At 37.0% G+C, this 27,905-nt stretch overlaps 1 protein-coding gene across 1 annotated transcript in view; it reads left to right on the top strand.

The window, feature by feature from the left end:
- Positions 1-27,905, top strand: part of DMD (dystrophin) — a 2,251,544-nt gene that overhangs the window by 903,078 nt on the left and 1,320,561 nt on the right. Inside the window, exon 30 of the mRNA XM_049704774.1 lies at positions 20,651-20,812. Coding sequence (XP_049560731.1) covers positions 20,651-20,812 — 162 coding nt within the window. The remainder of the gene's footprint in view (positions 1-20,650; positions 20,813-27,905) is intronic.

The following is a 27,905-nucleotide window of genomic DNA, read 5'->3' as shown; positions in this document are numbered from 1 at the left end:
ACCAGTGCCTTTGAGAAAGTGAGAGTGGAAAGCATTTGGAATAGGAGCTCTTCTGTCGTAGAGAGGAATTCAAAATAAGCAGAAGTGTTAACGAACGGTACAGTAGACTCAGTAGTAGTCAGTAAAACAGTTTGCAGTGGAAACAGTCAGTTATTGTACCTTTCTCCCATAGTTTCCAGCAAAATAATCATCTTATTCTCAACCATACACATACAATCATGTGGACAATCAAAAGAAAAGGGACTTTTATTTCCATTATCTTCAGTTAATGTATCCAGTATCTCTAGGATGTATTTGATTATATCCCGAAACAACTAAGAGACTGGTCTTTGGAGTCTTACCTTCCAATTATACTCATATTTGGAAGTCATTCATTTTGTATTCATATTTCCTCCACCAGTATGTCACTGTGTCCTGGTGCATCTAATTTGAATTTCATGTTTTTTAAAAAAATTTATTTCTTGAACTTACCCAATTTTGTTTGGATTCTTATTTCAACCTTATAGCTATTGGCCATTTCCCCCAAATTATTGTAATCAGGATCAGCTACTTAATTTTTAGGGCCAGTACAAGAGGATATGCAGGTTCCTTGTTCAAAAATTAAGAATTTCAGGAGAATGACAGCAAAACATGAAACCAAGCTTGAGTTCTTATAAGCATGGAGTACTGCATGACTGCACAGGCTGCCAGCCCATGATGCCAGCCCCAATTGTTATTTTATATATTTGGTTAATTTTACACCTAACTTGGTTTTGAATATATGCAGGAGTTACAGAACTTAGACTTATTTCTACAGAACATCATTATTTAAAAAGATTTCAGTGAAGATGATAGACCAATGCTAACTGCTTTAGTATTTTGAAAGGTAGAATTTTAATCTAATTCTTAGAGTATTAACTATGGATGTAGTTTCTAGGATTACATTTTTCACATTTTAAATTTGGTGCTTTCTTTCCTTACTTTGGAAGAAAGGTTATTGGATATCTTGAATTTTGACTTTCCTAGGTAAATGCTCTGTGTTAAAACTGTCATCTTTATGTAAAAAATGCACCGCAAGCAGACTGTTAGGCCAAACATCTGTGCTCAAGGTGACTTTATTTTTGAGCTGAGTGGTGGACTATGCAACTTGCTCTCATAATAATTTTAATTGAATGATTGGTCAAGAGTGATTAGATTTTTTTTTTTTTTTGTGATTAGATTTTGAAGGAAAAACTCACCTGTGTAATATTTGCACACAGATAATAAAGCCAATAGCCCAGCCCTCTTTAACGTAAGAAAAATAGACAAGACAGTATTTAAATTAGAAAAGAGTTTTGCTCCTCTATCTTCTCTATCTTCTTTTGTAATATAAGAAATATGTATATATTTGTCTCTGCCCCTGGTTCTTGACACATAGCTCCTAAAACCCTTGTAAATAGAGATGGTAGGAAGAACATTTGTTCTGGTATTTAATCTTTGACCTCAGTTCCTGACACAGAAATCATAAGACCTTTGTAATTTCCTAAGTGATAGGAGCATCTGACACTGAACTCCTTGGAATTCACTGGGTGATAGGAATATCTTTTTTTCTAATGATGTGGCTCTTGGTGCACTCCTAGATGGGGGCTGGTCACCGGAGAGACCAAGCCAAAATTAGAAACTTGGATCTTTCATGCCTACCCCCCCATTCTCTGGAGAGGGGCGAAGGACTGGAAATGGAGTTGATAATTGATGACACATATGTGATAAAGCCTCCATTAAAAATCCCAATAGTATGGAGTTCAGAAAGCATCCAGGTTTGTGAACCCATTAACACTGGGAGGGTGACATGCTCCAGCTTCACAGAGACAGAAGCTCTTGTGCTTGGGACCCTTCCAGACATTGCCCTATATACCTTTTCAGAGGATTCATCTGAATCCTTTCTTTTCCTTCTAGCTTTATTGAGACATAATTGACCCACAGTTTAAGGTGTACTGCATAATGATTTGACTTACATATATCATGAAATGATAATCACAACAATATGTTTAGTGAACATCCATCATCTCATATAGATACAAAATTAAAGAAACAAAAAAAATTTCCTTGTGATAAGAACTCTTAAGCTTTATTCTCTTAACAACTTTCATATATAGCATACAACAGTGTTAATTATATTTATCATATTGTACATTATGTCCCTAGTACTTATTTATCTTATCCTTGTGAGTTTGTACCTTTTGACTACCTTTATCCAATTCCTCCTCCTCCAACCCCCTACCTCTGGTAGCCACAAATCTGATCTCTTTTGATATGAGTTTGCTTTTGAAGTATAATTGATCTATAGCACTGTGTTAGTGCCTGTTACACAACATAGTGATTCGATATTTCTGTCCATTTTTTTTCTTTTGTAGGGATTTTTACATTCTTAAAGAAAGTTATTGAAGTATAGTTGATTTACAGTGTGTTTAATTTCTGCTGTACAGCATAGTGACTCAGTTATACATATGTATAACTTCTTCATATACTTTTCCATTATGGTTTATTACAGGATATTGAATATAGTTCCTTGTGCTATACAGTAGGACCTTGTTGTTTATCCATTCTATATATAATAGTTTGCATCTACTAACCCCAAACTCTCAATCTATACATTTCAAAATGGTCACCACAATAAGTCTAGTTATGTGTCTCCACACAAAGATATTACATAGTTATTGACTATGTTCCCCACACTGTACATTTCATACCAGTGACTCATTTATTTTGCAACTGGAAGTTTGTACCTCTAAACATCCCTCACCTGTTTCTTTCCACTTCTAAACCGCTCTCCTGCTATATCTTCTTTTATTATCTGAGAAAGGTTGTCTTTCTTTTCCTACCATCAGTTATGTGAGTTACCTTGATTCTTGTGTTTAATAATATTTTAAGATTCATCTTGTATTTTGAGTTTGATTACACTCTGTTAGATACAGAAACTGAAATATTATATAACTTTCACAAGAACAAAGGACAATGGTAAATGTGTTTCATTCTTATTTTAATGATCAGGAATCATAGATATTTATTTTTTTATTTTTGTCAGTAGTAATTCCATCATTATCCTTAAATATAATTTAACCTACTTTAGTAAATAGTGTTTCCTGGGTCATTTGCATTAACATTTCTGAAATGTTTATATAAGACAGTAGTTAAATTTTTCTTCTGTGTTTATACCAATTAGAGCATTTTAGCTTTTCTGGTCTAGACACAAAGGGATACACCAACACACATACACACATGTATAGTTGTGTATATATTTATATATGCATGTATATAAACAAATTTATACTTGCATTTATTTTTATATCTAATTAAATGTAAGTATTGTATATTCACACTAGATAAATTGTTTTTGCTTTGGTAGAGCATTAAAATCTTTATTAATGAGGGTGATTACAAATATATATTTATGTATTTTTGTAATAACTTTTTTTTAACATCTATATTGGAGTATAATTGCTTTACAATGGTGTGTTAGTTTCTGCTTTATAACAACACGAATCAGCTATACGTATACATATATCCCCATATCTCCTCCCTCTTGCGTCTGCCTCACATCCTCCCAATTCCACCCTCTAGGTGGTCACAAAGCACCAAGCTGATCTCCCTGTGCTATGCGGCTATTTCCCACTAGCTATCTGTTTTACATTTGTTAGTATATATAAGTCCATGCCACTCTCTCACTTCACCCCAGCTTACCCTTCCCCCTCCCCATGTCCTCAAGTCCATTCTCTAAGTCTGTGTCTTTATTCCTGTTCTGACCCTAGGCTCTTCAGAACCATTTTTTTTTTAGATTCCATATAAATGTGTTAGCATATGGTGTTTGTTTTTCTCTTTCTGACTTACATCACTCTGTATGACAGTCTCTAGGTCCATCCACCTCACTACAAATATCTCAATTTCGTTTCTTTTTATGGCTGAGTAATATTCCATTGTATATATGTGCCACATCTTCTTTATCCATTCATCTGTTGATGGACACTTAGGTTGCTTCCGTGTCCTGGCTATTGTAAATAGAGCTGCTATGAACATTGTGGTACATGACTCTTTTTGAATTATGGTTTTCTCAGGGTCTGTGCCCAGTAGTGGGATTGCTGGGTCGTATGGTAGTTCTATTTGTAGTTTTTTAAGGAACCTCCATACTGTTCTCTATAGTGGCTGTATCAGTTTATATTCCCACCAGTGGTGCAAGAGTGTTCCCTTTTCTCCACACCCTCTCCAGCATTTATTGTTTCAAGATTTTTTGATGAGGCCATTCTAACTGGTGTGAGGTGATACCTCATTGTAGTTTTGATTTGCATTTCTTTAATGATTAATGATGTTGAGCATCCTTTCATGTTTTGTTGGCAATCTGTATATCTTCTTTGGAGAAATGTCTATTTAGGTCTTCTACCCATTTTTGGATTAGCTTGTTTGTTTTTCTGATACTGAGCTGCATGAGCTGCTTGTAAATTTTGGAGATTAATCCTTTGTTAGTTGCTTCATTAGCAAATATTTTCTCCCATTGTGAGGATTGTCTTTTCGTCTTGTTTATGGTTTCCTTTGCTGTGCAAAAGGTTTTAAGTTTCATTAGGTCCCACTTGTTTATTTTTGTTTTAATTTCCATTTCTCTAGGAGGTGGGTCAAAAAGGATCTTGCTGTGATTTATGTCATAGAGTGTTCTGCCTATGGTTTCCTCTAAGAGTTTGATGGTGTCTGGCTTTACATTTAGGTCTTTAATCCATTTGGAGTTTATTTTTGTGTATGGTGTTAGGGAGTGTTCTAATTACATTCTTTTACATGTAGCTGTCCAGTTTTCCCAACACCACTTATTGAAGAGGCTGTCTTTTCTCCACTGTATATTCTTGCCTCCTTTATGAAAGATAAGGTGACCATATATGCGTGGGTTTATCTCTGGGCTTTCTATCCTGTTCCATTGATATATATTTCTGTTTTGCTGCCAGTACCATGCTGTCTTGTTTACTGTAGCTTTGTAGTATACCCTGAAGTCAGGTTGCCTGATTCCTCCAGCTCTGTTTTTTTGCTCAAGATTGCTTTGGTTATTCGGGGTCTATTGTGTTTCCATACAAATTGTGAAATATTTTGTTCTAGTTCTGTGAAAAATGCCAGGGGTAGTTTGATAGGGATTGCATTGAATCTGTAGATTGCTTTGGGTAGTAGAGTCATTTTCACAATGTTGATTCTTCCAATCCAAGAACATGGTATACCTCTCCCAGTATTTGTATCTTCTTTAATTTCTTTCATCAGTGTCTTATAATTTTCTGCATACAGGTATTTTGTCTCCTGAGGTAGGTTTATTCCTAGATATTTTATTCTTTTTGTTGCAGTGGTAAATGGGAGTGTTTTCTTAATTTCACTTTCCAATTTTTCATCATTAGTGTATATGAATGCTAGAGATTTCTGTGCATTAATTTTGTATCCTGCTACTTTACCAAATTCATTGATTACCTCCAGTAGTTTTCTGGTAGCATATTTAGGATTCTCTATGTATAGTCTCATGTCATCTGCAAACAGTGACAGCTTTACTTCTTCTTTTCCGAATTGGATTCCTTTTATTTCTTCTTCTTCTCTGATTGCTGTGGCTAAAACATCCAAAACTATGTTGAATAATAGTGGTGAGAGCGGGCAACCTTGTCCTTTTCCTGATCTTAGTTGAAACAGTTTCAGTTTTTCACCACTGAGGATGATGTTGGCTGTGGGTTTTGTCGTATATGGCCTTTATTATGCCGAGGAAAGTTCCCTCTATGCCCAGTTTCTGCAGGGTTTTTATCATAAATGGGTGGTGAATTTTGTCAAAAGTTTTCTCTGCATCAATTGAGATGATCATATGACTTTTCTCCTGCAATTTGTTAATATGGTGTATCACATTGATTGATTTGCATATATTGAAGAATCCTTGCATTCCTGGGATAAACCCCACTTGATCACGGTGTATGATCCTTTTAATGTGCTGTTGGATTCTGTTTGCTAGTATTTTGTTGAGGATTTTTGCTTCTGTGTTCATCAGTGATATTGGCCTGTAGTTTCTTTCTTTGTGACATCTTTGTCTTGTTTTGGTATCAGGGTGATGGTGGTCTCATAGAATGAGTTTGAGAGTGTTCCTCCATCTGCTATATTTTGGAAGAGTTTGAGAAGGATGGGTGTTAGCTCTTCTCTAAATGTTTGATAGAATTCGCCTGTGAAGCCATCTGGTCTTGGGCTTTTGTTTGTTGGAAGATTTTTAATCACAGTTTCAATTTCAGTGCTTGTGATTGGTCTGTTCATATTTTCTGTATCTTCCTGGTTCAGTCTCAAAAGGTTGTGCATTTTTAAGAATTTGTCCATTTCTTCCATGTTGTCCATTTTATTGCATAGAGTTGCTTGTAGTAATCTCTCAGATCCTTTGTATTTCTGCAGTGTCAGTTGTTACTTCTCCTTTTTCATTTCTAATTCTATTGATTTGAGTCTTCTCCCTTTTTTCTTGATGAGTCTGGCTAATGCTTTATCAATTTTGTTTATCTTCTCAAAGAATCAGCTTTTAGTTTTATTGATCTTGCTATCGTTTCCTTCGTTTCTTTTTCATTTATTTCTGTTCTGATGTTTATGATTTCCTTCCTTCTGCTCACTTTGGGGTTTTTTTATTCTTCTTTCTCTAATTTCTTTAGCTGTAAGGTTAGGTTGTTTATTAGATGTTTCCTGTTTCTTAAGGTAGGATTGTATTTGCTATAAAATTCCCTCTTAGAACTGCTTTTGCTGCATCCCATAGGTTTTCGGTCATTGTGTTTTCATTGTCATTTGTTTCTAGGTATTTTTTGATTTCCTCTTTGATGTCTTCAGTGACCTCTTGGTTGTTAAGTAGTGTATTGTTTAGCCTCCATGTGTTTGTATTTTTTACAGATTTTTTCCTGTAACTCATATCTTGTCTCAGATTATTGTGGTCAGAAAAGATACTTGATATGATTTCAGTTTTCTTAAATTTACCAAGGCTTCATTTGTGTCCCAAGATATGATCTATCCTGGAGAATGTTCCATGAGCACTTGAGAAGAAAGTGTATTCTGTTGTTTTTGGATGGAATGTCCTATAAATATCAATTAAGTCCATCTTGTTTAATGTATCATTTAAAGTTTGTGTTTCCTTATTTGTTTTCATTTTGGATGATCTGTCCATTGGTGAAAGTGGGGTGTTAAAGTCCCCTATTATGATTGTGTTACTGTCGATTTCCCCTTTTATGGCTGTTAGTAATTGCCTTATGTATCGAGGTGCTCCTATGTTGGGTGCATAAATATTTACAATTGTTATGTCTTCTTCTTGGATTTATTCCTTGATTATTATGTACTGTCCCTCTTTGTGTCTTGTAATAGTCTTCATTTTAAAGTCTATTTGTCTGATATGAGAATCGCTTCTCCAGCTTTCTTTTGATTTCCATTTGCATGGAATATCTTTTTCCATCCCCTCACTTTCAGTCTGTACATGTCCCTAGGTCTGAAGTGGGTATCTGGTAGATAGCATATATAGGGGTCTTGTTTTTATATCCATTCAGCCAGTCTATGTCTTTTGGTGGGAACATTGAATCCATTTACATTTAAGGAAATTATCGATTTGTATATTCCTATTACCATTTTCTTCATTGTTTTGGGTTTGTTATTGTAGGTCTTTTCGTTGTTTTGTGTTTCCTGCCTAGAGAAGTTCCTTTAGCATTTGTTGTAAAGCTGCTTTGGTGGTGCCGACTTCTCTTAGCTTTTGCTTGTCTGTAAAGGTTTTAATTTCTCCTTCAGATCTGAATGAGATTCTTGCTGGGTAGAATAGTCTTGGTTGTAGGTTTTTCTCCTTCATCACTTTAAATATGTCCTGCCACTCTCTTCTGGCTTGCAGAGTTTCTGCTGAAAGATCAGCTGTTAACCTTATGGGAATTCCCTTGTGTGTTATTTGTTGTTGTTCACTTGCTGCTTTTAATATTTTTTCTTTGTGTTCAGTTTTTGATAGTTTGATTAATATGTGTCTTGGCGTGTTTCTCCTTGGATTTATCCTGTATAGGACTCTCTGTGCTTCCTGGAGTTGATTAACTCTTTCCTTTCCCATATTAGGGAAGCTTTCACCTATAATCTCTTGAAATATTTTCTCAGTCCCTTTCTTTTTATCTTCTTCTTCTGGGACCCCTATAATTTGAATGTTGGTGCTTTTAATGTTTTCCAAGCGGTCTCTGAGATTGTCTTCTGTTCTTTTCATTCTTTCTTCTTTATTCTGCTCTGCAGTAGTTATTTCCACTAATTATCATCCAGGTCACATATCCGTTCTTCTGCCTCAGTTATTTTGCTATTGATCCCTTCTAGAGAATTTTTAAATTCATTTATTGTGTTGTTCATCACTGTTTGTTTGCTCTTTAGTTCTTCGAGGTCCTTGTTAAACGTTTCTTGTATTTTCTCTATTCTATTTCTAAGATTTTGGATCATCTTTTCTATCATTATTCTGAATTCTTTTTCAGGTAGACTGCCTATTTCCTCTTCATTTGTTAGGTCTAGTGGGTTTCTGTCTTGCTCCCTCATCTGCTGTGTGTTTTACTGTCTTCTCATTTTGCTTAACTTACTGTGTTTGGGGTCTCCTTTTCACAGGCTGCAGGTTCGTAGTTCCCGTTGATTTTGGTGTCTGTCCCCAGTGGCTAAGTTTGGTTCAGTGGGTTGTGTGGACTTCCTGGTGAAGGGGACTAGTGCCTGTATTGTGGTGGATGAGGCTGGATCTTGTCTTTCTGGTGGGCAAGTCCACATCTCGTGGTGTGTTTTGGGGTGTCTGTGGCCTTATTATGATTTTAGGCAGCCTCTCTGCTAATGTGTGGGGTTGTGTTCCTGACTTGCCAGTTGTTTGGCATAGGGTGTCCACGTGTAGCTTGCTGGTCGTTGAGTGAAGCTGGCTCTTGGCATTGAGATGGAGATCTCTCAGAGATTTTTGCCATTTGATATTATGTGGAGCTGGGAGGTCTCTTGTGGACCAGTGTCCTGATGTTGGCTCTGCCATCTCAGAGTCACAGCCCTGACGCCTGGCTGGAGCACCAAGAGCCTTTCATCCACATGGCTCGGAATAAAAGGGTGGAAAAATGGAAATAAATAAATAAAGTAAAATAAAGTTATTAAACTAAAAAATAAGAGAAAAATTTTTTAAAGTAAAAAAAAAAAAATGGACAGACAACCCTAGGACAAATGGTAAAAGCAAAGCTATACAGACAAAATCACACACAGAAGCATATACATACACACTCACAAAAGTAGAAAAAGGGAAAATATATATATATATCTTTGCTCCCAAAATCCACTTCCTCAATTTGGGATGATTCATTGTCTATTCAGGTATTCCACAGATGCAGGGTACATCAAGTTGATTGTGGAGATTTAATCCGCTGCTTCTGAGGCTGCTGGGAGAGATTTCCCTTTCTCTTCTTTGTTCACACAGCTCCCAGGGTTCAGCTTTGGATTTGGACTCGCCTTTTCGTGTAGGTCGCCTGAGGGCGTCTGTTCTTCGCTCAGACAGGACGGGGTTAAAGGAGCCGCTGATTCAGGGGCTCTGGCTCACTCAGGCCCAGGGGAGGGAGGGATACGGATGCGGAGGAGGCCTGCGGCGGCAGAGGCCAGCGTGACGTTGCACCAGCCTGAGGCGTGCCGTGCGTTCTCCCGGGGAAGTTGTCCCTGGATCCCGGGACCCTGCCAGTGGCGGCCTGCACAGGCTCCGGGAGGGCAGGTGTGGATGGTGACCTGTGCTTGCACACAGGCTTCTTGGTGGCGCAGCAACAGCCTTAGCATCTCATGCCCGTCTCTGGGGTCCACGCTGATAGCCGCGGCTGGCACCCGTCTCTGGAGCTCCTTTAAGCAGCGCTCTTAATCTCCTCTCCTCACACACCAGGAAACAAAGAGACAAAAAAAAGTCTCTTGTCCATTTGGCAGCTCCAGACTTTTACTCGTACTCCCTCCTGGCTAGCTGTGGCGCACTAGACCCCTTCAGGCTGTGTTCACGCCGCCAACCCCAGTCCTCTCCCTGCGATCTGACCGAAGCCCGAGCCTCAGCTCCCAGCCCTCGCCCGCTGCGGCAGGTGAGCAGACAAGCCTCTAGGCCTGGTGAGTGCCGGTCGGCACCGATCCTCTGTGCGGGAATCTCTCCGCTTTGCCCTCCGCACCCCTGTGGCTGTGCTCTCCTCCGTGGCTCCGAAGCTTCCCCCCTCCGCCACCCGCAGTCTCCTCCTGCGAAGGGGCTTCCTAGTGTGTGGAAAGCTTTCCTCCTTCACAGCTCCCTCCCACTGGTGCAGGTCCCATCCCTATTCTTTTGTCTCTGTTTATTCTTTTTTCTTTGGCCCTACCCAGGTACGTGGAGAGTTTCTTCCCTTTTGTGAGGTCTGAGGTCTTCTGCCAGCGTTCAGTGGGTCTTCTATAGGAGCAGTTCCACGTGCAGATGCATTTCTGATGTATGTGTGGTGAGGAAGGCGATCTCCATGTCTTACTCTTCCACCATCTTGAACGTCTCCCGATTACGAATATTTTTTTAGGAGTTTCTTGTCTTCACATTTCTTATAATTTAGTGGTTGAACTCCTACCTCTAAAGTTAGAATAGCAAAAGGGAAAGTTACTATTTAAATGAAAAACATCTGATATTAAGACCTAAAGACTAATCACTTGCAATTTTTAAATTAGTAGTATAGATTGGTAAAGTAGCCTTTTAGGAATGAATTTTTTGATAACAAAATTTTCTTTTAAATTTGTTATCTGTGTACATTTTCATAAAAATTCTTGGAGTTTTTCTCTTTCTTAAAGTGAGACTTTTGAAGTTAGACTTGTCTATAACTTTTACTTCTGTCCGTTATAGCTTACAACTAATGTTTTATTCTTATAACATAAAGTATGATTCTCAAGGTAATATTCATCTGTCTTGTCCATCTTACTTTTCCACTCTAGATTCTTTTTAAACTGATTTTCTTGTCAAGCTACATATATTCTTAGGGTTGAATGATCAAAACTGTTCTTTAATATTCAGGCAAATTGTCACTAAAATTGCTTGGTTCTAGTAAAAATTACTTTCATTTTTTTAAAAGAAAGAAATGGGAGAAGGAACAGTAAACAACTTTGCATTGTATTCTAGTATCTTAGAGCCATCCATGTATGGAATGAGGAATACAGATATTTTTCAAATTCATCCAGGTGTTTTTTAAGTCATAGAATACACATATTCATTAGGGAATTTCCATTGCAAGTATCAAATAAAATTCAAGAAGTGCTTTATTGCCTCTGCCTTAACAACTGCATATTGTTTTCTGACCTGCATTGAGAAGTGGCCAATTCAGTGGTACTTTGTCCTTCCCTCTTCTTTGTTGTGAGCCCAATTAATTGCATTTCTCTGTATTATTTAATTCTTATTTAAGGCAACTTTTCTTTCAAACTTCACTCTTGATAATTCTTCTCAAATCTGGCTAGTCATCAAAATCACACAGATGGAAGGGTTACAGGAACTTTAGTCTATATGTTATTCCCTCTGACTACCTTTGAATTTCTAATTTAGTAGAATTTGATTGAGCCTGAGAACTGTAGTTTGAAAAGTTCCTCTAGGTTCTGATGATTATTCAGGTTTAGAACTCTGGCCTTGACCTTTACCTGAGCATGAATTGTTTTAAGGCAGTCCGATTTCCTAATGTGCCCTATGTCTCAGAATCATTCCCAGAGTGGACCATTAACTTTATTACATCCATCCACTGCTCTTTAGAGCTGAGTGATCTCTTTTTTCCAGAGATGAAGCTCATTTTCAACACCTGAACAATTAAACCAAGCAGGGATAACAGTGGTTCTCCTTCAAGGCCACAGTTCTCTGCTGGATTAGAATGAGCACTTTCTAGGAAATCATGCCAAACTTTTGATGGCATATAAAGGGTGTTGCTATATTCCCCAATATACTACCTCTTTTTTCCTCCTGGACCACATTTTAGATGGAACAGACATTCCCTGTGGGACCAGTTTGAAAGACACTAAGCCATTCTGCATGGCTGTGGTAACCATTGGCTGTAACTTAATTTTCAGCTGTATCTGACTTAGGAGAAATGCAACAACCCTACACGTGAGGGCCTACCAACTGAGAGCTGGTTGATCCTCTCCCACTCCAAACAACTGCAGCACAGTGGATTTCACCTACAGATGATAAGATACCACTGAGGGGAGCAGATAGAGGAGGAAGCTAGAAACAGTTTATGTCTATTTCATCCAGCTTAATATCTCACAAGAGCATTCAGTGGCAGACAACCCTGGTCTCTAACAAGGAATTAAGTGTAATATACCACTTTGCCAGTATTTATCTGTTCCCCATGCCTGTATCAACACACATGAGTCTTCTTTCTGCACTCCCAGGCTACTGCTCAGTAAGTTTGGCAAGTAAAAGCAAAAGCAGCTGTTTTCTACATCTTGTTCCTGCTGTTTAAGGTGTGCATCCCAGCCAAATGAATCATATCACAGCCAAAGACCCCGGCAGGAGTTCCTTGCTACAAATCTGTATCCTTTTCTATCTCATCTACTTGAAGAACAAAAGATTTGCAAGCCTTGTAATAATCTTCAGACACAATAGTGCAGCTATTTACTGAGCTATACCTGAGGTATTTTTTAGTAAAGTGTGGATAAGTAGTGTGGCAGGAAGCCATAAACACACTCTGTCTTGCACTTTGACTTCTCCAGAACCATGGCAATCATCTGAAGTATTTGTGATCAATAAGTATTGTTAATCTTCATGCATATGGAAAGGATGAAAAAGGATCAGTCATCCCAGACATCCCAGGAGAGAGAGGTATTTTTCCAGTTTCTCAGATACCACATCTAGTTGGCACCAATCTGAGTATAATTTAACCCTACTGGTGATTGACCTTAGAGGTCAGCAGAGTCTAGAGCATTTTATTTCAAGGGAAGCTGTACACTGGCTTCAGACTATGATGGGCCTACATCACAGTAAAAGAGATCCAGCAGAGATCACTAATGTACATCAGAAAAGCATCATCTCTGGTTATTGAGGCTATATTTGAGACTACTGCCTGAAGACTGAAAACTGTTTTACTCATAGCCAAACCTTGTAGCCATCCTTAGCTGCTCTGTAAATGGGGCTGTGAAGGATGTACTTCCCACACGTCATGTGAAGTCCCGGAGACCAGAAACTCTGTTCAGGCTTTATCCTGAAAGTCTGAATTCCTGAGTGGAGAGTTCGACTAACCCCAAGAGGTCTTCCACTCTGAGGTTGCTGTCACCTGACTGTGTCCAAGGGAAATCACATCCCTTATCTGAGGAATACCAAGTTGCCAGTTCATTTACATGACAATAACACGTTGATACAACTTGATACAACTGCCAGTCTATCTGCAGTTGGTCTCAGTAGGTTCTCCCTCAGCATTGGCGTAATTACCTCCCCACCTCAGCTTGGAAGCATGACCTGCAGTTTTTCTAATTGGGACACCTTGCCTCCCCCTACCTATACATGCATTAGGGGAGAGTTGCTGCATTTGTAGCTTTCTGGGACAACAGAAGCAATTGCCAGAAATCAACTAAGTTTTTCAGTGGCTACATTCCTACTTTTGTAGGATTGCCACTCATTGCTTCATTCTACAACTTGATTTTACTGCAAGATTTGGATTTTTACTCTTATATACACTCTATGTTAGCGGTCCCCATCGTTTTTGGCACCAGGGACCAGTTTCATGGAAGACACTTTTTCCGGGGCAGAGGCGGGGATATGGTTCAGGCAGTTATGTGAGCGATGGGGAGCGGCAGATGAAGCTTTGCTCGCTCACCCACTGCTCACCTCCTGCTGTGCGGCCCGGTTCCTAACAGGCCGTGGGTCTGCAGCCCGGGGGTTGGGGACACTTGCTCTATATGTTACTTAAACTTGTGGTCTTAATCCTGACCCAGCTTATCCCTGGACTCTGATTCTGTCTTATTCTGTATCAGGAGAAATTTTCTATGATAGTTTAATTATTTACAAATTATTATCTATAAATTATTAATTGCCTAAAGTCTAGAGCAGTATTATGAGCACATGTACAATCAGAGAGCACCTTGGCATTGGTTCAGAGAAGCTTTACTGACCAGGGGGGCTTCTGAAGTTACCTTGAAAAGACTGGGGTTAGATGAACTCTGTAGATTCCTGCTAGATTTACTGTATTTTACTTCCATCACTTTCTTTTTGAAGCTGAAACAATACATCACTTTGCTCCTGTCAGGGCAGAAGACCAATTTCATTTGTCTACCCATGAAGATGAATGGATGCAGCAAAAATCCAGAAATGTCTTAGATATATTACTGTACAGCTCATTGACCATTCTATCAGTGCTTGACTTGAAAGTCATGGCTATCTGATGTCAAGTTCCATTGATAACGTTATTCCTAAACATTACTTTCAAGTATGCTTCCCTCAGAGGTCACAGAAGAACTTCGGTGACCTGCAAAGACCTAAAACAGATGAAGTTCCAATTAACCATGACACCAGTGGTTTTAACGTTTATAATCTTTTCCTGTAAAGGAAATTATAGGGAGCTCCATGCACATGGTTTGGGGGTTTTCCTGACCAGTGGGGTTAAACCAAGTGACATTAACAAAAATAAATCTAGAGGCCCTTGTAAATAATGTAATATTCTTTTATATTTAAAAACTCTGTTGAGAGTCCGCCTGCCAATGCAGGGGACACGGGTTCGTGCTCCGGTCCAGGAAGATCCCACATGCCGCGGAGCGGCTGGGCCCATGAGCCGTGGCCGCTGAGCCTGCGCGTCTGGAGCCTGTGCTCCGCAACGGGAGAGGCCACAACAGTAAGAGGTCCGCATACCGCAAAAAAAACAAAAACAAAAAAAAAAACGACTGTATACAAACACAGGTGCACATCTATGTAATTATTTATAGCCTCTCAAGCACATTAACAACTATGCCACAAAAAGCAATTGTGCCAGAACACCTTATGAGTTAAACCTAAAGTGGTTAAAGCAACAGTTTTTATTTATTTGGTCTTTCTTGTCCAAGGAACACTGTGTAGGCCCTTGTTTCTTTAGGAAAAAGTAGGACATACTAACTTGAAAACAAGAAAAAGCAACAAAGTGAAGCTTTTGATGGTTGCTGGGACTGTGAGCAGTTGTAAATTCTCCTCCCTGCTGTAAATTATCTTCTCTCTCTCCTTTTCTTTTAATCTCCATTTAATTCCCTTTTCAAAATATTAGCTTGATTCTTCTTGAAAAATATTTCCTCAGCCTGCTAAAAGCACCCCTAACCACGCAGAAATGTTATACGCAACTTTGTGGAGATCTATTATTTTTCTTCTACGATACAGAATCTTGAGAAATGAAATGCTCATCTCTCATCAACCCCAAAGAAGTCCAAGTCTACGGTGAGGCCCAGGGTGTTCCTTACATTTCACCTTCTTTGAGGATGTTCTCCTGCCAGTTCGGAACAACTAAAAGTTGGGAGAACCGGTTTCTGAGGCAAATAGAACATTCCTAGGTTTTAAAATAATTTCTGACATTTTCATGGCATCCTTCCTTAAAGACCTTCAAATTATGCTTCAGAAATTTTAATTGTTCACTGAAATTATCTGTTAGTAAGCAAAGTGTTGCATTTGATAGTAGCAGTAGTCCACACATGGAACATCAGTAGATGGATATAAAATGTGTACTTTGCTGGCCTTTGTATAAGACAAAGACATTGGCATATCTATTTTAAGTCTTCTAATCATGCTGTTCTACTATAATTCTCAGTGTTTCAAATGTAGTTCCTAGGCCCTTCATTATCTGTGTCTTCATGCCTTCCATAAACCATTTCCTGTCTTGCACCAAACCACATTCTCGCTTTTCCTCATAGCCATCTTTTTCCTCTTCCTCTACTTCAGTTTATCAAGTGCTGAATTCATGGACTGTGTCAGTAGTTTGCTGCATAGTTTGAACCAGATAGGACACAAACATGAAATGGTTTTGCTTCAAGCAGATGGTTTATTCATCTTTTTATTCATCTTTCTTACTGGCATCCTGAGTATATTCCATTCCTTTCTGGTCTCTGTGACATGAACAAAGTTAAGTTTAGTTCAGCTTAAAATTTCAATCTCATATTCAGTTTAGTGTTGTTTCCAGTTTAAGCCCAAGTGAACTGCCCTGGTAGGGAAGAATGATCAGTTTCCAGCATCTTCCCTTACCCCACCTGGGTGTCATTATTCTACATTGGCCTGAGAAGTAGGAATGAAGGAAAGTGAGCAAATGTCTCCTCTTAAGTAGCATTTTGTGGTGTTCATGTATTATATGTAATAAGGACACAAACATTTGCTTTCTTTGGGGTGCAAGTGTGGGCTCTTAAGAGGTCTTACAGAAGCTCTTCTGTTTTCCCATTTTTTTTTAACAAGAAAAACATGCTCTGTAATGTCTTCAATTGTCTTTATCCTGGAGTATTCTTGCTCCATATGCACTGCTCCTGTTGGACAGCTCAAACATAGCTGCCTCCTTCAGTGTCCAGTTGACCTACGGAAACGTTTTTGCCACACCAAGCATTGGGAAGTACAAGATGCCTCTTCTCTTTACTATGCCGTCATTCCAGATCCTTTTTTAAGCCCTCAGTAGTCATAGAAAGCACATAAAGCATTCAGCTGCATAAGCAGAGTCCAAGTTGGTTAATTAGAAGTCATCCTATCTACTTTGTACTCCCAGACTCTATAAATGATGGTCTTAGAGTGCCCCTCATTTGCTGGGGGCAGAAGGGTTGAAGTACCGCTGTTTATACCTCCTTGGGGAGTGAACAGAAAAAAACATCACACTGTCTCCCTGGGCCACGGATTCACTGTGACTATGATTCTCTCCTAAATTTTCAGAGAGGTTTAGAATAAGTGAGACTGGTGGAGTAATGATGGAAAGGCCAGTTTTCTACCTCTTTTGTAAACCCTTTTGAGATAAGTCTTATTTCCATCTCTTAGAATGAGAGAAACTTAGTACTTACTGTTTACAGTTGAAGACTATAGCGAGAATTCTAAAGTAACAGAGTCCAACGTGTTCATGACCATAATAGTGGAGCTTCAGAATAGCTCATAAATTAGACAGGAGGAAACAGCTAATCAAAAGTGTTCTCAAACCCAGCAACGTAATTCAGTCAAATTGAGTATTCTTTTTCTTTTTAATTGAAGTATAGTTGATTTACAGTGTTGTGTTAGTTTCTGCTGTACAGCGAAGTTATTCAGTTATGCATATATATACATATATTATTTTTCATATTCTTTTCCATTATGGTTTATCACAAGATATTGAATATAGTTCCCTGTGCTATACAGTAGAACCTTGTTGTTTATCTATTTTACATATAGTAGTTCACATCTGCTAATCCCAAGCTCCTAATTTATCCCTTCCCCACCCCTTTTCCCCTTTGGTTACCAAAAGTTTGTTTTCTATGTCTGTGATTCTGTTTCTGTTTCATAAATAAGTTCATCTGTGTCATATTTAGATTCTACATATAAGTGATATCATATGATATTTGTCTTTCTCTTTCTGGTTTACTTCACTGAGTATGATAATCTCTGGGTACATCCATGTTGCTGTAAATGGCACAAATTGAGTATTCTTATTACTTGGTACTTGAGCAAATTACAACCTCTTCTTGGATGACAAAGAAAAACTGAAAGGAAATAGTTGCATTAAGTGCCTGGCCCACTGAACTTCAAATTCCAGATAATAGAACTTCTGGATCAGGACAGTCTGTGCAGTGCAGTGTGGCTGTAAATAATGCAGATTAGTGGCCTCTCTTGGGTCTCCATGTTAGTTCCTGAAGAGCCAGGGGAGTTGGATTTGGTTTTAGCACATCTCTTATAGGACTTCCACCCCCAGCCACTGTCCATGGGAAAATGGTTAATCCTTATTGTTTTACCTTGGGCAAGGTAGCAGCATTCAAAGTGGCAATTAATGCTGTCCCCCAAGCAGAAATTTCAAGGATGTATAGTTGTTTTCCTTTATATGCATCAGAATTTGGGACATAGCATTTTTTTGCTTTTGTTTTTTGTTTTTTTAGTTCATCTACTACAAAAATCACTCAGAGAAATGAGGTTTAATTTTAACATTGGCTAAAATGTTTCACTACTTAGGGAAAAGAAAACAGAACAATGCTGGAGATCAAAACATTTGACATATCCAGCTCTCATTGACACGTACTTATAAACAAAAAGATAAGTAAAATAAATAAGTGTATCATTTACTAAAAGATGATCATAACCCATATTATGATATTTTTGTAAAATCAGTTATCTGACATCCGTTCTTCTTTCTTTATTTCCTAGAAATATTAATAACATTTTTAAAACTCCTAGGTAATTTTTCTCAACTAAAAGCCTGAAGTTTTCTTCGTAAATTGAAACAGAACAGGCAAGAATCTATAATTTTTGAGAAAATCCCCACTCCAGACTTCGGAGAAGTCAAATGTCTCTCAAAATCCCAGCCCACTAAAAAGAATCCCTTTTTTGCCTTAGGGCCAAGGGTCAGTTTTTCAGTGTTAGGCCTGAATCTATCGAGTAATTTGAAAAGAAAACCTGAGAGCACCCTGATGCCTGGCACATAGTTAGGCATTTGGAAATTACAATATGGTGTGATACATACTGAGACAGAAATAAAAGGGCAAGAGAGAACACCGGGTTTTAGGGACAGCCGCCTGGAGAGGGAGATGTCCACATTTCCAAGGTAAGACTCAAAGGATAAATGTAAATTAGCCAATAAAAGGAAGTTGGGCATGGGATTGTTCTAGGAAAAGGGAACAGCATGTTTAGCACCAAGTGTAAAGAGGAACATAATATATGCTGGGAAATGAAAAATAAATTTCTCTATAGCGCCAGCAAGTAGTAGAAGATACCACAGGGACTGTGAAAGGACTTAGAGCCATATTGAGTACGGCTTTTATCCTAAGGAAAACAAGGAATCACTAGAAGATTAAAGCAGATAATTATTGTTATTTTAGGAAGAACATACTGTAGCTTCTTTGTAGATGAGTAGTGGCAGGGTAGGATTCCAGCCAAGAGTCCTGTACCATGTTTGAGGCAAGAGATGCTAATGACCTCAAGTAGAGTAATGGTGGTGGTGGGGAGAGGGAGAAAAGGACGGAATGAAGAAATATTAGGAGGTAGAAGAAAGGATTGGTGATCGATGGACTCACTAATTGCAAAATGGTGAAGGATATGATAGAAGAAGAGGAAATATCCAAAATTATGGCTAATAAAGGCCATAATTGTAAATCACTGAGATAGGAAAAAAGATACAGAGAAAGAGAAAAAGCAAGTTGGGGAGGTGGGACAGTGGGTCCATATTTCATTCTGTTGTTGTTTTGATGGCTGTGGGACACCCAAATGGAATAGTCACTTACGAGAGTATATATGCAAATGTAGAGATCAAAGGGGGAAATCTGGACTGGAGATGCAGAGTTGAGAGTTGTGAGCATATGAAGTGTAATTGTAGCTAAGGGTATGGATAGAATGAGAAGAAAGAAAAGCCTAGGACAGAATCCTGAAGGTTTATGGTGTAGGTGGAAATACTGAGAATACCTACCTTGCTCCTGCAGCATCGTAGGTCTTCCAGCTCCTTTTCCTTTGGTCCAGATGCTTTTAGCCTTGTTCTCACTTGAGTAACGCTGTGTTCCAAGTTGGCTTCATTAAAGGACATTGACATCTCCACTATATTTTAAACTTAAGAGCCAACATTTATGTTCTTCATATAATATCTAATATTCTTTATATAATATAAAAAGCAGGGTTCTTTTCAAAACCCTAATCATGGTCTGTGGGAAGGATAGTTCTTTTGTACCAGATAATCATGCCTACACATTGTATAATGAGGAAAAATCCTTGATTATGATGCATAACTTAAGAAATTCTCAATAAGTTGTCTGTCCCATTCCTTTTATAACTACTCTTTTAAAGGTGAGCAGATCCTTCAAGGGAGACTCTGCAATCTGTTCAGCATGCTATTTATACTTAAAAAGTGTTAAATTATCCTAATCATGCTTATAGTAACAATCAAGATTAATTGCAGCTATATTAGGGTTACTTATTATTTGTTCTACTTCAGCAGTAACACAAATCCAATTGCACAAGCAATTTCCATAATCCAAATTGTGAAAGAAAGTAGAGGCAAAAAAAAGGCCATGCATAACTGGTTGAAATAGAATTTAAAATAAATCCTTAACCAAATGGTTATCTAAAATTCTGTTTTTGAAAAGGAGCTGATTCTGAGCAGATTGTATATGTGTCTCACTGGTAGAAGTGGATTATCTATCTTGAATTGGATTGTGATGACGATGACCCTATTCTAAGTAAACCAAATCTCTTGAACTATATAATGAGATCAGGAGGAACATTCGGCCTGAGAACAACAGATTGCAATGACGGAGATGATTTCACTAATGTTTTTCCCAGCCTCTTTCCTTGATGTACATAATACTGTGCTTTTGTCCTGCAGAGATTCCTGATCCTGCAGTTCTGTGTGCTAATAACTCTTTTTTCTTATTCTGATTTTCATTTGTATAAGTAGAGCTGAATGAGTGGCAGGAAGCTGCGAAATCTATCTTATAAAAAGGTGATGGGGGTAGAATCTAGAATCTTCATTTGCCTTGCAGAAGGATTGCAGAAAAACTATCACCAGTAAATATTGAACTGATTCATTCCTGTTTCTTCTTTGTTTAGGCCGTGAGGAGGCAAAAGTTGCTTGAACAGAGTATCCAGTCTGCCCAGGAGATTGAAAAATCCTTACACTTAATTCAGGAGTCCCTCTCATCCATTGACAAGCAGCTGGCAGCTTATATTGCTGACAAAGTGGACGCAGCTCAAATGCCTCAGGAAGCCCAGGCAAGTAGAACCTGGAATGAGCTTCTTTTCTTTTGTTTTTATTATCCGAACAAGACATTAGTAACTTTCTAACTTAAAATTTATTCATCTAGTTGTGCAAAGGGTTATTTGATCAACTGATTGGACTATTTGGAGGTAAGGGGAAAAAGGATCTCTATATTAGTACTCTAAGATTTATTTTTGAACGTACATAATGGAGGAATTTGAAATAGAGACACTTAAAAGACCAGGGCAGTATCACACTGAAGTCTGCTGTTTATCAATATTTTCAAACTATACTTGAGCTAGAGGGAAACCGTAGGAATGTCAAGTTTAAAGAAAATACTTTCGGTGGTAGTATTAAAAATGCAGCATCAAATATTTTATTATCAACTCATCTTTATCTTGGAATTAGAATTCATATGACCTATATTCTACATTTAATGTGTTGCAAGTAGTTAATAACAAGAAATTAGAGATATAAATTTGCATTTTATTACTAATACTAATATGTCTATATTCATATTTACTCACATACCTATACATTCAACACTTTTCAATCTGAATTATGAAATGTGTTAAACTAATTTTTCTAGAATGAGAGTTAAAATAGGAATGAAAATAAATCTAAGTCAGCTTTATACCAAGTAAATTTAGTCTATATCTAAATTAACTTTCACCTTGGGAAGTAATGCTGTATTTCTATTTTTAAGTAACATTTACATGTATGTAAAATATCATAAGAATTATTTAAATGTCTTTAGGATTTTCTGATAGTAAGGTACTATCAGATAGCTACTATATCTACAGTAACTATAGATAGCTACTTTTCACATCTTATGTACATAGTATGAACCCAATACCCAAGGATAACTCAGATCGATACAATATAATGCGAGGAGCATTAGAAGGTTATCTGTCCATCCCCGAGGCCCTCTCCCCACTAATTTTCCCTACATTTCTGGTTGCACCTGCATTTTCAAGATGATTCTTGACTTTGAATTCCCCAAATGGTAATATATAATATTGGAAAATGCAAGCCACCCAAAAGCTCTTGAAACATTCTTCTCCAAGATTTTATTTTAAGATGACAGCGAAGTGAATTGTTTTCTAGAACAGAGTTATCAAGTACTCAGATTTACTTCAAGGACTGGCTTTCCTGAAGCTCAATTTGAATCTCCTTTGGAAGAAACAAGTAGAGGATAAAGAGGTTGTCTGTGAAGTAAGCACTTAAGCACAGTGTGTCAGACAAAGAACCTACTAAGAATACCATCAAAGGATGTTTTTCTAAGTATATATAAGGGGGGTAAATTTAAGCCTATGTATAAATGAAAATTTATACCCAATGTGTTTCTGTAAATTTGCAGAAGAGTTCATTGCTAATTAAAAGGTTAATGGGCTTAGCTTTCCCTTTTCAGAAATCGAGTACTTGTTTTAATACATCACCGAGAAGCAGGACAAAGTGAATGGCGTTACCATATTTGGCCATCTTAAATCTGTGCTCAGATTTCCTGTCACATATTGGCCACATAGATTTGTGGATGTTTGACTCCACCGTGTGGTGCACTGGTAGTTTTACTACTAAATTTAAATCTGTTAAAAAGAGTCTCCCTTTTTCTGCCTTTCAAGATAGTTTGAGATTCTCAGGTATAAACAAATTTCAGCATTAAGGAAATGTGTGCAATGTGTAAAACATTTTGACAGGTATACTCTTATTATATGTAAAAGTAGATGTAGAGCAAGGCACTTCCTTGCATTCTATTTGCATTTAGGACTATAGGGCAGCAATGAGCTGCCTCTGCATGTTCATTGACCAGCTATCTGTCATAATGAGCAAATTGAGCCTTCTGATTCTAGATCAGATTAAACATATTTTACTTTTTTATTAGTGTCATGAACTTACAGGAATAAAGTTTAACCTTTTAGACAATAAAACTACATACTGCTAGAATATCAGAGCATACGTTGATTCGAGTATTTTATTTCAAAAAAATAATTCTTAACCAAACCAAATTCTTAAATCATATGACTACAGCATCAAAATGCCAGCATATTTAAAGAGAGGTTTTTATTAAAGTACAGAATTAAGATGACATCTTATTGATTCAAATAGAGTAAAGCAAATAGAGAAAGCTCTTCTAGATATAGAAATTTTATCTTCTGGATATACAAATCAAAAATTTAAGACATATTTCAAAAATAGTATGACTAAATATAAAAAACCCTATGAGTGTTTCTTCGAAACAACTTTACAGAATAAAATCATCAAATTGATAACTGCGGAGAAGCACATGGCATGAATAGAGTTATTTACTTTATTTTCCTAAAGAACATTGTGAAATACAGAGATTTAGTTTTATCACCTAAGGTCTGGAAGCAAAATTCCAAGTACCCAGCTTTGCACCCCAGGCCAATCAAGTCAGAATCTCTAGGTGGACTCAGTCATCAGAATTTTTCGGAACTCCTCCCCACCCTGAGTTATTCTAATATGTAGCTAAGGTTGAGAACTTTCGATAGTTCATTACTGGTAATGGCTGAGTAGCTGCAGTCTCTTTTTTTCACATCACACTTCTCACCACTATTTGACATTCTCACCTATGGCGGTGACAAGATTTCAATGGGAGGAAGTTGGGGTGGAAGTCAGACTTTGGTGACTCTCCTATATTGATTGTTTGCTTACTCTTATGGGAAATGAGTGAAAGTAGAAAATGTAGCTGAGAACTCCTACATGAACGAATTAATTTAGACAAGTAGAATTTTCAGTATGGATGTTTGAAGATGAACTTGGCTTAGTTTTCTTATTTTCTTCTTTTTTTCCCCTAATTCCACATATGTTAATGTGCCAGTTACCTTGTATGTATCTCTAAATCATTGTAGGAGCCGTGATAACTGTGTCTAAATAGCCATGTAAATGTCTGTAATTCTTAAGACTACACAGATACTTCAATCTGTATTTTTTTTTCCCTTTTCCAGTAATCTCATATTTTGAATCTCCAATATGTAAGAACAGTCTAACATGGGTACCTGTTGAAATGCTCCACATCATTATGTGTTGATGATGCACATTTTATAGAGGAGAGTATGACCCCAATACTCATATTACCACTAGAAGCAGTGGGGTTGCTTAACAGTGATTGTAATAGCTAAATTGTTCTAGTTCTTTTGTCTGGCAGGTTCCTGATCCCATATTTTGCAGCCTCATATCCCACAGAGTAGATTAATGTCCATGAGTAGAGGGGGAAAAAAGGAACAATTTAGGAAACAAACAAATTACCATCAAAGGAGAGGATCTCATAATCATCATCGAAAAGGTCTCCTGTATTTTGCTTATCAAGCTAGGACTTTTGGGCATTCCAGGTTCACTACAGACCAGATTTCTTCCTTCCATCTCTTTTTCCATCCCAGTGAATATCAATAAAGAGAAATGAGTATCAATAAACAGAAAAGAGGGATCTTCTTTTTACTAAAGAAAGCTGTTAATTTAAGATGATTGCATTAGCTGCGCATCAAAATAATTCATAACTGAGGTCTTCCTGTATTTAAGCTAAATCTTCTAACTCACTTTAAATATATTTGGCCATATTTAAATGTAAACATTACAAATTCTCAAAATCAGTGCTTAAAAAATAAAGACCTAAATGCAGATTTTGGTCTATCAGATTAAGTTTATGATTTCATTATGGAATAAGAAAGACTTTTATAGTGGAAATAGGCACATTTGATTGCCAAACGGCTCAAAACAGTCTAACTTTACAGCCTACCTCATTGATTTGTGAATTAGACAGTATAAACTTACATAGGGAAATTCATTCTGGATTTATGTAATAATGAAATAATTTAATCACAGAACAAGAAAATGGAGAGCTATTATAGATATTTGGGCTCCGATGTTAAACTCCACATAACCATAACAAATAATTTCCTTTCTTTTACCCAGTAATATAGATATAATGGTAAACACAATGCAATGAATTTTAAATCTGTTCTAACACTGAAATGCTGCCTCTGTATAGAACTGATTATATATAGAACTATATATATAGAACTGATAGAACTATATAGAACTGATTACTATATAGAACTGATTACTATATAGAACTGATTACTCCCCAATATAAAATGACTATTATTGTGATTTTGACGTTTGTTTAATCGTGTGGGAAATAATCACAAGTAAGAGTTGCAGAAGATGTGAAAGATTATATTTTTTTCATGTTCCACATTTTTTTAAGATGTTGGGGGTAGGAGTTTATTAATTTATTAATTTATTTTTGCTGTGCTGGGTCTTCGTTTCTGTGCAAGGGCTGTGTCAAGCGGGGGCCACTCACTATCATGGCCTCTCTTGTTGCGGAGCACAGGCTCCAGGCGCGCAGGCTCAGAGTTGTGGCTCACGGGCCTGGTTGCTCTGCGACATGTGGGATCCTCCCAGACCAGGTCTCGAACCCGTGTCCCCTGCATTAGCAGGCAGATTCTCAACCACTGCGCCACCAGGGAAGCCCCTCCACATGTTTTAAAAGTACAAAGTATCCAAGATCCTCGAGTACATTTTCTTCTTTTAATTTTAGAATATGTGTTGTATGTGGCCATTTCCCCTTCTTGCGGATATAATATCAAAATTACTGTTTAAAAATGACTCGTCTAACAGTGTTAAATTTCTCCATTCGTAGTCTTAACCTCACATCTTCTAATATTTTTCTTTCTGAAATATTTTAGTTATTTTTTTCCCTCGGAGTCATTTTCTTTATTTGATGTGAGAAAAGCTTCAATAATTATTTGATACAAAGTTTCCTTTTTTCCATTAAATACTTTAGGCAGTTACGGCTTAATTTTGCTTGCCATTTTCTGTCATTAATTTGATATATGAGAATGGTCTGGTGAGGTAAATCATGATAAAAAGCCCTGTTCTCTGCTCAGTTAATTGTAAAATGCTATATTGGAAATGTCATTAATGTTTGATTGATTTTTAGTTTTCTAATTTGCCCTTTACCATCTCTAATGGAAAAAATGGTTATATTCATTTCCACTGTTGTTTCCTACTTTCAATATATAGTGCTAGTTGTGAACATAATTACTGTATTGTCAAATGTCTTTTTTTGGTAAGGGCATGACGATATAATTAGCTTTATATTATTTCACTTTTATGGAAAACATCTAGTGATCCTGAGAAATATTGGATTGAGAGCTCCTTTTAGAGCATACATGGGTATTCTAAATCAGCAGAACTCATTTGCTACTTCCTTTCATTTTGTTTCTTTTACAAATTACTGATTTTATATGAAGCTGACAGTTTCACAAGATCAGTTGTTTATTTTCTTCAAACACTTATCATCCGTATGCTAGTAGATGTATATTTTAGGTGAATATAGAACTCAAGTAGTACAGTCTTTAGATCTTTAGCAGACCTTAGAAATCTGGTAGCCAACTATGGAAATCATTATCCTTTGGATGAAATCTTCCAATCCTAGTGTTTTCTTCTACATTAAAAAGTTTTTTAAATGTTATTTTTTTCATTGTCTGATTATAGTATCAGGAAAGACGATGTAATATTCATCTTTTTTTTAAGAGGAATTTGTAAATGGGAGATTGTCCATTTTACCTATAATTTTCCATAATACTGTTATTTAAACAAATCACTTATCTATTTCACAATAAGCCTGCCCTAAAGTGATAAGGATTTTTAAATTATGTAGTTCCAGAATGATAATCTGATGACCTTAAATAAAGTAGATGGTAAAAGATATCCTAAGTACAAACTAAAGATGAATTATCACTTGAAAGTAAGAATTGTGAAATCAGTTTTTAAATGTGCTAGCTAAGTATAAGTGTGATGCATGTTATACAGCCTTCCCAAAGTAGAATCAATTGGAAATAGATGTCCATCTTATCTTAATAATGAATTAAATTGTTATCACTAAATATATACATTAAGTACATGAGATAGTTCTTCCCAAATCTACTTGTGTGATATACTCTGCCAAAGAAAAGCAAAAGGATAATTTGAGCAAAGAACTGTATCCCTCTTGGATATTAATGCATATTAATATATAAAATATTCTGAGAAGTTCTGTAGCACGGACACATGGTTATCCTTAATTTACAAAATATATTTAGCCCCTGTGCTCCTTTCATACATAATATACTCAATTTATAAGGAAATTTTGATCTCTAATCCTACTGGAATCATACTACAGATATGATAATTTTTCTAGAAATGCTGCCTATAAATTATGATAAAATCTAAGTTTTATATGATGTTCAACCATCAGTTTTTTCAGTTTTAATAATTTTAGTAGTGGTGACCTTTCTAAGAGTATAGAAATTCATCCTCTCAACAGTCTATGTAACTGCTTGATATAAATATGAACATTTCAAAGTCCATGTAATTCTTTGCATTGAAACTTCCAAATTGCCAGACTTTCCCTTCACATGTTACATGGTCCTTCACATCCCCTTGTGACAGATAAAAGTTAAGTTTTTGGTCATGTGTTTTTGTAAGTTATTGTTGTTCCTATTGTTTATAAGTCATGACAACAGTATGGCTCATCTGGAAAAATGTGGAATTAGTCATCAGAAGACCTGTGTTTCAATGATCACTTAAGTTATTTTGGTTTTCTTTTGTAATGCTATGCTACTGCAGGCAGCTCTGAGGGGGCAATCTTTAAGAAAAAAAAAAACTATACAAATTACAAATAGAAAATTAAATACAGTTATAGAAGAATTCTTTTTGCAAGTGACCAGCCCTGAAACTTAAGGTTCAGTAGCTTTTCATTAATTCCTCCTCTAGATAGTAAGTTTTACTCTACCCAAATCCAGTTCTACTTCCGTGAAAGTAAGTATTCACACTCTGCACACTGCAAATTCAGTCTTTTCTAGTGTGGTTCCCACACCTGGAATGAATTCCCATTTTCTTATTATCTTATCTACCCCTCTAAAACCCCCTTATCAGCCATATGGAACTTAAATTACACCAATTTCTTAAACTTTTACCAGATTCTATAGTAGAAATAAATATTTCTCTTCTCTTGTATGGCATAGCATGATTTTTCCATTATATTGCATGCATTTCTGCTTTGTAATTTACTTGTATCTCTATGTTCCGTTTCCCTAGAACAGA

Source organism: Orcinus orca, chromosome X (genome assembly GCF_937001465.1).
Source record: "Orcinus orca chromosome X, mOrcOrc1.1, whole genome shotgun sequence".
NCBI classification, from domain to species: domain Eukaryota; kingdom Metazoa; phylum Chordata; class Mammalia; order Artiodactyla; family Delphinidae; genus Orcinus; species Orcinus orca.
This window is presented reverse-complemented; position numbering and strand designations above follow the sequence as displayed.